This window comes from Argentina silus (genome assembly GCF_951799395.1).
Source record: "Argentina silus genome assembly, chromosome: 15".
In the NCBI taxonomy this organism is placed as follows: domain Eukaryota; kingdom Metazoa; phylum Chordata; class Actinopteri; order Argentiniformes; family Argentinidae; genus Argentina; species Argentina silus.
Genome location: NC_139669.1, coordinates 315,151 through 327,183, shown reverse-complemented (window position 1 = coordinate 327,183; position 12,033 = coordinate 315,151). Strand labels below are relative to the sequence as shown.

Sequence of the window (12,033 nt, the reverse complement as noted above, 5' to 3'; positions counted from 1 at the left end):
TCTCACATGCACGCACGCACGCACGCACTCACGCACTCACACGCACACGCACACGCACACACTCACACTCACACTCACACTCACACTCACACTCACACTCACACTCACACTCACACTCACACTCACACACTTCCTGTCCACCAGTGTTTGAGTCGAAGCTTAAAGTAACAAGTCACTCACCATATTTATCAACATTTTCTCTTGAGATAAAAAACTGAATTTACAACCGTCCAGAAACACACAGAGGCAAACCTGAACTACAAACCACAAGCCTTTCAGGGTCAAACAGCCAACTTAAGAAAACAGCCTTTTAAAATCAAAACATCCAGAAGAATACAAAAAAAAAGTCGCACACACACATTGTCATTACGACTCTTAACCTGTAAAGGCAGTGTTAACAACAACAACAACTACGGTGGCCACCCAGGGACATGCTGCTAACAAATGCTTTTTCTCTCCCATCTTCTCCAGAGGACAGACTGGGTTTCAGGACTGCTGTCTGGAAGAGGAGCAGCTGTGTAGGCATGGTGGGTTTCATCTCCTCTCCTCTCCTCTCCTCTCCTCACATGCTGAAGTGGTCACTGAGGGGGGGTTTGACCACCCAGGAGCCGTAGCCTTGCTGGGCCAGGTACGACTTCAACACGCTCTTGGCCTCCTGGTAGGGCTTGGCCATCATCTACACACACACACACACACACACACACACACACACACACACACACACAGGACAGTTAGTTAGTTTGGTGTGTGTGTGTGTGTGTAACCAGAAGGTGTGTGTCTGTGTGTGTGTGTGTGTGTGTAACCAGTAGGGTGTGTGTGTTTGTGTGTGTGTGTGTGTGTAACCAGAAGGGGTGTGTGTGTGTGTGTGTGTGTGTGTGTGTGTAACCAGAAGGGGTGTGTGTGTGTGTGTGTGTGTGGTACAGCAGCCTACCTTGGCCTCCCTGTAGGAGACGGCTCCCAGCAGGTCGTGTCTCTGCGAGGCTTTGGCCACCAGGTTGAAGCGACTCAGCATGGCAGCCTTACACAGACGGCTGGCCAGGGCTGGACCGCTCTTAAACGGAGACCTGGGGGGAGGGGGACAGGGTTAGACCTGGGGGGACAGGGTTAGACCTGGGGGGCAGGGGGACAGGGTTAGACCTGGGGGGACAGGGTTAGACCTGGGGGGACAGGGTTAGACCTGGGGGGACAGGGGGACGGGGTTAGACCTGGGGGGACAGGGTTAGACCTGGGGGGACAGGGGGACAGGGTTAGACCTGGGGGGACAGGGTTAGACCTGGGGGGACAGGGTTAGACCTGGGGGGTAGGGTTAGACCTGGGGGGACAGGGTTAGACCTGGGGGGTAGGGTTAGACCTGGGGGGACAGGGGGGCAGGGTTAGACCTGGGGGGGCAGGGTTAGACCTGGGGGGCAGAGTTAGACCTGGGGGGACAGGGGGCAGGGTTAGACCTGGGGGGACAGGGTTAGACCTGGGGGGACAGGGTTAGACCTGGGGGGACAGGGTTAGACCTGGGGGGTAGGGTTAGACCTGGGGGGTAGGGTTAGACCTGGGGGGGACAGGGTTAGACCTGGGGGGACAGGGGGGCAGGGTTAGACCTGGGGGGACAGGGGGGCAGGGTTAGACCTGGGGGGCAGAGTTAGACCTGGGGGGACAGGGGGCAGGGTTAGACCTGGGGGGACAGGGTTAGACCTGGGGGGACAGAGGGACAGGTTTAGACCTGGGGGGACAGGGTTAGACATGGGGGGAGGGGGACAGGGTTAGACCTGGGGGGACAAGGGGACAGGGTTAGACATGGGGGGAGGGGGACAGGGTTAGACCTGGGGGGACAGGGTTAGACATGGGGGGAGGGGGACAGGGTTAGACCTGGGGGGACAAGGGGACAGGGTTAGACCTGGGGGGACAGGGTTAGACATGGGGGGATAGGGGGGCAGGGTTAGACCTGGGGGGTAGGGTTAGACCTGGGGGGACAGGGGGGCAGGGTTAGACCTGGGGGGACAGGGGGCAGGGTTAGACCTGGGGGGACAGGGTTAGACCTGGGGGGACAGGGTTAGACCTGGGGGGACAGAGGGACAGGTTTAGACCTGGGGGGACAGGGTTAGACCTGGGGGGACAGGGTTAGACATGGGGGGAGGGGGACAGGGTTAGACCTGGGGGGACAAGGGGACAGGGTTAGACCTGGGGGGACAAGGGGACAGGGTTAGACCTGGGGGGACAAGGGGACAGGGTTAGACCTGGGGACAGGGGGACAGGGTTAGACCTGGGGGGACAGGGTTAGACCTGGGGGGACAAGGGGACAGGGTTAGACCTGGGGGGACAGGGTTAGACCTGGGGGGATAGGGGGGCAGGGTTAGACCTGGGGGGTAGGGTTAGACCTGGGGGGACAGGGTTAGACCTGGGGGGACAGGGTTAGACCTGGGGGGTAGGGTTAGACCTGGGGGGACAGGGTTAGACCTGGGGGGTAGGGTTAGACCTGGGGGGACAGGGGGGCAGGGTTAGACCTGGGGGGGCAGGGTTAGACCTGGGGGGCAGAGTTAGACCTGGGGGGACAGGGGGCAGGGTTAGACCTGGGGGGACAGGGTTAGACCTGGGGGGACAGGGTTAGACCTGGGGGGTAGGGTTAGACCTGGGGGGTAGGGTTAGACCTGGGGGGGACAGGGTTAGACCTGGGGGGACAGGGGGGCAGGGTTAGACCTGGGGGGACAGGGGGGCAGGGTTAGACCTGGGGGGCAGAGTTAGACCTGGGGGGACAGGGGGCAGGGTTAGACCTGGGGGGACAGGGTTAGACCTGGGGGGACAGAGGGACAGGTTTAGACCTGGGGGGACAGGGTTAGACATGGGGGGAGGGGGACAGGGTTAGACCTGGGGGGACAAGGGGACAGGGTTAGACATGGGGGGAGGGGGACAGGGTTAGACCTGGGGGGACAGGGTTAGACATGGGGGGAGGGGGACAGGGTTAGACCTGGGGGGACAAGGGGACAGGGTTAGACCTGGGGGGACAGGGTTAGACATGGGGGGATAGGGGGGCAGGGTTAGACCTGGGGGGTAGGGTTAGACCTGGGGGGACAGGGGGGCAGGGTTAGACCTGGGGGGACAGGGGGCAGGGTTAGACCTGGGGGGACAGGGTTAGACCTGGGGGGACAGGGTTAGACCTGGGGGGACAGAGGGACAGGTTTAGACCTGGGGGGACAGGGTTAGACCTGGGGGGACAGGGTTAGACATGGGGGGAGGGGGACAGGGTTAGACCTGGGGGGACAAGGGGACAGGGTTAGACCTGGGGGGACAAGGGGACAGGGTTAGACCTGGGGGGACAAGGGGACAGGGTTAGACCTGGGGACAGGGGGACAGGGTTAGACCTGGGGGGACAAGGGGACAGGGTTAGACCTGGGGGGACAAGGGGACAGGGTTAGACCTGGGGGGACAGGGTTAGACCTGGGGGGATAGGGGGGCAGGGTTAGACCTGGGGGGTAGGGTTAGACCTGGGGGGACAGGGTTAGACCTGGGGGGACAGGGTTAAACCTGGGGGGACAGGGTTAGACCTGGGGGGATAGGGGGGCAGGGTTAGACCTGGGGGGTAGGGTTAGACCTGGGGGGACAGGGTTAGACCTGGGGGGTAGGGTTAGCCATCTAGTATGGTAGTGTAGTACAGTATTTAACCCTTTATAGTGACTCACTCCTCCACGGTCTTGCCCCCCAGGCTGTCCACCACCTCGGGGGAGACATCCCCCTGGCTCCAGTTGAGGGCCAGGCCCCTCTGGGCTGCGGCCGGGCTCTCTGGCGCCGCCCTGGGGGCCAGGCTGATGAGGGGCCGGTACACACAGTAGAACATGGGCAGGTGGGGCGTGATGCCATCCACCCGCTGGTTCACAGCGATCTCCATCCCCCGCACGTCAGTACAGGTCACATCACCTGGGGGTCACGGGGGGGGTTAAAGGTCACAGGGTTGACATGAACATGGTCATATCTGGTTTCAAACTCCATCCCACCATCATAACATTGACTAGTGTTGACTATTCCACCTCCTCATCCCCCAAGACACAGACAGGGTTGACTATTCCACCTCCTCACCCCCCCAGACACAGACAGGGTTGACTATTCCACCTCCTCACCCCCCCAGACACAGACAGGGTTGACTATTCCACCTCCTCATCCCCCCAGACACAGGCAGGGTTGATTATTCTGTACTATAAGCTGACTTGCCTACATAGTTGGGTCTGGGTGTGGGTTAGGTTCTGACTGAGATTCTGCTGATGTAGATGGGTCTGGGTCTAGGTTAGGACAAGGTTCTGACTGGGTCTGTGTTAGGACCAGGTTCTGACTTGGGTCTGGGTTAGGACCAGGTTCTGCCTGGGTCTGGGTAAGGACCAGGTTCTGACTGGGTCTGGGTTAGAACCAGGTTCTGTCTGGGTCTGGGTTAGGACCAGGTTCTGCCTAGGTCTGGGTTAGGACCAGGTTCTGCCTGGGTCTGGGTTAGGACCAGGTTCTGCCTAGGTCTGGGTTAGGACCAGGTTCTCCCTGGGTCTGGGTTAGGATCAGGTTCTGCCTGGGTCTGGGTCTGGGTTAGGATCAGGTTCTGCCTAGGTCTGGGTTAGGACCAGGTTCTTCCTGGGTCTGGGTTAGGACCAGGTTCTGCCTAGGTCTGGGTTAGGACCAGGTTCTCCCTGGGTCTGGGTTAGGATCAGGTTCTGCCTGGGTCTGGGTCTGGGTTAGGATCAGGTTCTGCCTAGGTCTGGGTTAGGACCAGGTTCTTCCTGGGTCTGGGTTAGGACCAGGTTCTGCCTGGGTCTGGGTCTCACTTGCCTATGAGGATGCTGCTGACGTAAACAGGCTCAGTGAAGTGGCTCAGCAGCGCCCCCTGGAAGCCCAGGACCTGCCACTGCATGACCTTGTCGCTGGCAGACATGCTGACCACCTTGGCGGCCAGGTGGTCGAAGGAGGAAGAGAACACAGAGAACACCTTCCCCTCCAGTGTCACATGGAGGCTGATCTGGTTGTTCACCTCCCAGGCTGAGATGGACAGGGGGTTCAGGCGCCTGGGAGGGAAGGGGTTGTTAGAAGGTGTGTGTGCTGTTACAGCGTCTGTGTGAGGTGTCGGAGGGGTGGTGTAACCCACAGGTTGGAGGGGGTCTGTGCGGCTCCCTTGGGCAGCTGGTTCATGTAGAGATGTAGGGTGATGCTGCTCTTCAGACTCAGCAGCTTGCTGCTCTGGTCCTGCTGGAAGATGGACTTCTCCTCCAGGCTGTGGTTCCTGCTGAAGAACAGCAGCAGGTGTCTGTACAGATACCTACACACACACACACACACACACACACACACACACACACACACACACACACACACACACACACACACACACACACACACACACACAGCTAGGAATATAGATAGGTAGTAGTCACTGTAGATAGAGTATGGACTTCTCTTTCGGGCTGTGGTTCTTGAAGGAGGAAGAGATGAACAGTCTTTAGATGCCTGCAGACATAACTGATCAGAAGCTGCAGTAGTACTACACATCCAGACTTCTCCAGCCTGCACTTCTACCTGAACAACCACTGTCTGGATAGATACCTGCAGATATACTAAATATAAACATATACATTACTATTATTATTATTTATTGCTACCTTATGTTATTGTTTTATTATTACACTGCTGCACTGTTGAGGAGCTAGCTTGGCCAAGGCATTTGATTCTGTTTATGACAGATCAACGTTGATTTGCTGAACGTGGTGAGGTCAGATCACAGCAGCCTCTGCAGACACTAATACATTCCATGGAGGTTTTCCGTGCGTCTTCGTAAAGGTCAGGGTGATTTATTTTTAACTCTGGAGTGCCCATCGTACGGAGCTTTGCAGTCGTCAATGACGACAGTCGAACGCCGTCAACGTTGTGGGAGTGTTGTGGGAATGTGTTCTGACTGTGGTGGAGACTAGTGACACTCAGACAAAAACACACTTTAATACTCACTGCTAACCCATTATGACGTCATGACTGCTCAGACATCAGACTATCAGGCCTCATTCCTCAGTTGTGGAGTGTTACTGTATGACTCACTGCATGGATCAGTGCAATGTACGTATGTGTACACACACACACACACACACACACACACACACACAGACACCTCATCAGGGACCTCCTGGCCGTGACGACAGCGTGGGAGTCGTGGAGGACCCGTCCGTTGGGCGTGGCGCTCTCCTTCGTGTTGTAGTTCCCTGTTCCCATGGCGACCACCTCACACCCCGAGGCTGGATGGACAGGAACTACAACGTTAGCATCTCTAGGAAGAGGCGGTATCATATGTGTGTGTGATATAAAGTAGAGTGGCCCCCCCCCCCCCCCCCCCCCGCTCACGTGACTGTGTGACGAAGGCAGCCACTGTGCTCCCGCAGCCCGAGAACTCTGGGTAGCTGTCCATCAGCTTGGAGAGCAGCTCTCTGACGGCCTGGGGCACCTGGTCGTTGATGGGGTTCTTCCGCTCTACAGCGCCACACGCGGGACAGGAGGGGGACAGCATAACACACAAGGTTCCTCAGGTCTAAGACCGGCTCTTATCGTCTGTCTAACCAGTTTAACTGAGTGTGTCATTGACGTGAAACCAGAGAGACACAAAGACAGTGACAGAGAGAGAGAGGGGGGGGGGAGAGAGAGAAAGGGAGAGAGAGAGACACACACAGAGAGAGAGAGAGAGAGAGGGGGGGGGGAGAGACACACACACAGACACAGAGAGAGAGAGAGAGAGAGGGGGGGGGGGAGAGAGACACACACACAGAGACAGTGACAGAGAGAGAGAGAGGGGGGGGGGAGAGAGAGAAAGGGAGAGAGAGAGACACACACAGAGAGAGAGAGAGAGAGAGAGAGGGGGGGGGGGGAGAGACACACACACAGAGACAGTGACAGAGAGAGAGAGGGGGGGGGGGGAGAGAGAGAAAGGGAGAGAGAGAGACACACACAGAGAGAGAGAGAGAGAGAGGGGGGGGGGAGAGAGAGAAAGGGAGAGAGAGAGACACACACAGAGAGAGAGAGAGAGAGAGGGGGGGGGGGGGGGAGAGACACACACACACAGAGACAGTGACAGAGAGAGAGAGGGGGGGGGGGAGAGAGAGAAAGGGAGAGAGAGAGACACACACAGAGAGAGAGAGAGAGAGGGGGGGGAGGGGAGAGAGACACACACACAGACACAGAGAGAGAGAGAGAGAGAGAGAGAGAGACACTTGCCATAGAGGGCTCTCCTGGTGCCGATGTCTGAGACTGAGGAGTGACTCTCGTTGACAGGCAGGGGAGGAGGCCCGTCTGAAACCCAGAGAACAGCACACTGTCAGCAACACAACCACAGAGCTCAGGTTCCACTCTTCAGCTCTCTCAGGATTAGCCAATAGGGAGCTCTACGCAAAAACACACTAAATCTAGGTGGGAAGCTTAGAATTTCCCAGGAGCATGTGAATGCACCATGAGCCTGGTATTTGTGGGAAGCTGTAACTGTAAGCACTGTAGTTCACATGAAATATAACCATTTTTTGTTTTTTTAGAGTTATTGTTATATAAGGCCATAGTGGAAGATAGGTAGTGTAAGCCTGGAGACTGACCTGAGGCCTGGAGACTGACCTGAGGCCTGGAGACTGACTGACCTGAGGCCTGGAGACTGACTGACCTGAGGCCTGGAGACTGACTGACCTGAGGCCTGGAGACTGACTGACCTGAGGCCTGGAGACTGACTGACCTGAGGCCTGGAGACTGAGGCAGCAGAGAGGAGGTACAGACCTGAGGCCTCGGGCAGCAGAGAGGAGGTACAGACCTGAGGCCTCGGGCAGCAGAGAGGAGGTACAGACCTGAGGCCTCGGGCAGCAGAGAGGAGGTACAGACCTGAGGCCTCGGGCAGCAGAGAGGAGGTACAGACCTGAGGCCTCGGGCAGCAGAGAGGAGGTACAGACCTGAGGCAGCAGAGAGGAGGTACAGACCTGAGGCCTCGGGCAGCAGAGAGGAGGTACAGACCTGAGGCCTCGGGCAGCAGAGAGGAGGTACAGACCTGAGGCAGCAGAGAGGAGGTACAGACCTGAGGCAGCAGAGAGGAGGTACAGACCTGAGGCCTCGGGCAGCAGAGAGGCGTGGTCCTCCAGGGTGGGCAGCAGGTCGTCCATGGCCAGCTGAGCCGCCTTGGCCCGCGCCTCCTTCTTGTTGATGCCCATGCCAGTCTTGTACTCCTGCCCATCCACCACCGCGCAGAACGCAAAGTAGAACCCTGGCAGGTTACCTGGGGGGGGGGGGCATCTGCTAGATCGCTACAGGGCTCACTGTTTTACTGTTCAACCAAAGACTAGAGAGCAATTGTTTCATCTAGGAGAGAGAGTCTATTCTGTCTTTTCACAGAGTTCATTCACTGACTCACTTCCAGAGGGCTGGCTGGCAGTCACAGGATCTACCAATCAAGATACTGGATGAACAGGAGACTACAGTCTCTACTTGTCAATGCTGAAAGCATACTGCATACAACATACAGGCACCATTTCATCAAGCGTCTCCCATCACTGCTCTGTGTGTGTGTGTGTGTGTGTGTGTGTGTGTGTGTGTGTGTCCTCCAGTACCTGTGGTCTCCTTCAGCTCCAGCTGGAACTGCAGCACCTGGGAGAGCTGGTAGAGAGCTGACACTGCGTGGGTCTCTCCCCGCCTGTACCTGTCAATAAACTCATGGGGGACGTTCTTGGGCTTTAAAGGACCTGGGACAAGGACACACAGGGACATGTCTTATTAGGACAAGGACACACAGGGACATGTCTTATTAGGACACGGACACACAGGGACATGTCTTATTAGGACAAGGACACACAGGGACATGTCCTATTCAGGTGGAGGTGACAGTTAACTTGCTGAGTCTAACTGGCCTACATAAATACTAAGCTTACATCTGTCAACCTTGGCTAATGAATGCACTTGCCCTTGAATGGAATTTGCTCTAAATGTAAATACATCATTCATTCATACGTTTTAATACATTGTATGTCCCAGGGAAGCACATCAAGTTGGGTTTCTTTTCACTGGCGGTGGGGTGGGGTGGGGGGTCTGGTCCTAGACCGCTGTGTGCTTCAACCATCTCCTTGGAATACCGTATCATTGGATTGTTTGTATTGTTCTTGTTGTGATCCACTTAGCGAACCACTTGTGAACCACTTAATTGTCGATGTAAAAGTGCTATACAAATACATTTGACTGATTTGACTGTCATCCATATCGGCTTACCGCTCCTGGGTGCGCTGCACGCCGGGTCCAGCAGGTTGTTGCTGCCGTCGGAGAGGCAGGGAGGAGGGGGCACGGCCACGGCCAAGCCGGGCGGGGCAGACGTGTTCTTCTTGAGGATCTGAGCGAAGCTGGCCCCCCTGGAGCCGCGGAGGGAGCCGCGGGTCGTCATGTTGGAAACTGCAGGTTTTTACAAGCAGGCAGGATGATGTTACATACAGTCACATTCACCGGCTGAGTTCAGCACAGGACCGTCAGTCAGTACCGTCCGGTAACCGGGACCGACCGAAATGTAGCTAGCTATGAGGTGACAGCTTTCGAGTCAATTAACTGGCCAACATGTGGCCTGTTAGCCAGGTAGCACCTGTTAGTCAGGTAGCACCTGTTAGTCAGGTAGCACGGTGGCCTGTTAGTCAGGTAGCACCTGTTAGTCAGGTAGCACGGTGGTCTGTTAGTCAGGTAGCACCTGTTAGTCAGGTAGCACCTGGTAGTCAGGTAGCACCTGTTAGTCAGGTAGCACGGTGGCCTGTTAGTCAGGTAGCACCTGTTAGTCAGGTAGCACGGTGACCTGTTAGCCAGGTAGCACGGTGGCCTGTTAGTCAGGTAGCACCTGTTAGTCAGGTAGCACCTGTTAGTCAGGTAGCACGGTGGCCTGTTAGTCAGGTAGCACCTGTTAGTCAGGTAGCGCCTGTTAGTCAGGTAGCACCTGTTAGTCAGGTAGCACGGTGGCCTGTTAGTCAGGTAGCACCTGTTAGTCAGGTAGCGCCTGTTAGTCAGGTAGCACCTGTTAGTCAGGTAGCACGGTGGCCTGTTAGTCAGGTAGCACCTGGTAGTCAGGTAGCACCTGTTAGTCAGGTAGCACGGTGGCCTGGTAGTCAGGTAGCACCTGTTAGTCAGGTAGCACCTGGTAGTCAGGTAGCACCTGTTAGTCAGGTAGCACGGTGGTCTGTTAGTCAGGTAGCACCTGTTAGTCAGGTAGCACCTGGTAGTCAGGTAGCACCTGGTAGTCAGGTAGCACGGTGCTTTTTCTTTGTTATCCCGGTAGAAACGTTGACGGTAGACGGTGTCCCGTCAGCCTCCCAGCGGACTGCTAACCTGGCCTCCCTCCTCAGACAGGCTACACGACGCACCTAGCGACGACCTCTGGGTTTGACGAGCCGCGGAGGATCAGACGAGCCGCGGAGGATCAGACGAGCCGCGGAGGATCAGACGAGCTGCGGCGTCGCGGTGCGGCGGATCAGACGAGCCGCGGAGGATCAGACGAGCCGCGGAGGATCAGACGAGCTGCGGCGGATCAGACGAGCTGCGGCGTCGCGGGGCGGTGAAGAGCGGCTGAAGGAAGCTAGCTAGTTAGCCGTTAGCATCGTGTTGAAGCGGAAACTCGACGGCTGGTCGGTGCAACGTGAGGCTGACTCAAGTTCATGTTATTTAGGGTGAATTTGATCTCCGAAACTTAAATCCAAAGTGTGGTTTTAATTTAGACAGTTTATATTGACGAAAATAGAGAATACTGTAGAGTGTCCAATCAAAAATCCATTTGTTTGACCGACGGGACGGGTGAGGTCTGTGGTGATGTTGAGGTAAAGTCACCAGAGGACCACAGCAACGGAGCCAAGAGAAATAAAGTAGTCAAACATCAAGAAAATTGAATCCCAATCCCATCGATTTTGAAACATGACATGTAGTATTTTCATATTCTATAATACACTTTTCATTCGCGAAATGATTGTTATTCTCACAAAAAAACATGCCTATATTTGTGAAATGTCAACGGAGGCATTTTACTTTAAAAGCCTTTTACATGAATTCAGCTCTTGTCATAATTATGTGTCCTTTTGTGACCTGCGGAAACATGTTGGAAGACGAACAGCACAACATGAACCGGTTCACGGTGGCAGAGTGGCAGAGTGGGTGAACACATGAAAACTGTAGGCGACAGGGGAACCAGGTCTGACTCAGAACACTACACCACCAACACACTCATCCTCATCACCTTTACTGGTTCTGTCTGTGGTCTGACTGAACCTCTAGTCTGTGTCCAGCCAGGCTGAGGAGGATCAGACGGTCTAGTTGAACCTCTAGTCTGTGTCCAGCCAGGCTGAGGAGGATCAGACGGTCTAGTTGAACCTCTAGTCTGTCCAGCCAGGCTGAGGAGGATCAGACGGTCTAGTTGAACCTCTAGTCTGTGTCCAGCCAGGCTGAGGAGGATCAGACGGTCTAGTTGAACCTCTAGTCTGTGTCCAGCCAGGCTGAGGAGGATCAGACGGTCTAGTTGAACCTCTAGTCTGTGTCCAGCCAGGCTGAGGAGGATCAGACGGTCTAGTTGAACCTCTAGTCTGTGTCCAGCCAGGCTGAGGAGGATCAGACGGTCTAGTTGAACCTCTAGTCTGTGTCCAGCCAGGCTGAGGAGGATCAGACGGTCTAGTTGAACCTCTAGTCTGTCCAGCCAGGCTGAGGAGGATCAGACGGTCTAGTTGAACCTCTAGTCTGTGTCCAGCCAGGCTGAGGAGGATCAGACGGTCTAGTTGAACCTCTAGTCTGTGTCCAGCCAGGCTGAGGAGGATCGGAACATCCCCAAGTAGACTTCATTTCATCAGCAGATCAGAAACATGAAACCTTTTATAATCCTGATGGACAGCGTTGTTTCACTGCTGAGGGTGGACCACTTCCCTTCTAATCTTTTAGAGAAACGTGTGTTGAAATGTCCTATATAGTTAATTTACTAATGAATGTATCTACTTTGCCTACTCTTCAAAGAGACATTCATACCCCACCAGACACACCACTGCAGGTACACAACCCAAAAAC

The 12,033-nt window shown here is 55.6% G+C and overlaps 1 protein-coding gene across 1 annotated transcript; it reads right to left on the bottom strand.

The window, feature by feature from the left end:
- Window positions 1-562: 562 nt before the first annotated feature.
- Window positions 563-9,397, bottom strand: adad1 (adenosine deaminase domain containing 1 (testis-specific); the record flags this gene model as incomplete). The annotated part of the gene is made up of 11 exons (XM_083686839.1): window positions 563-676; window positions 932-1,064; window positions 3,669-3,903; window positions 4,795-5,027; window positions 5,108-5,278; window positions 6,119-6,242; window positions 6,349-6,474; window positions 7,213-7,287; window positions 7,715-8,245; window positions 8,577-8,708; window positions 9,229-9,397. The coding sequence occupies 11 exons, from the start codon at window positions 9,395-9,397 to the stop codon at window positions 563-565; spliced, it is 2,043 nt and encodes a 680-aa protein (XP_083542965.1).
- Window positions 9,398-12,033: the final 2,636 nt, after the last annotated feature.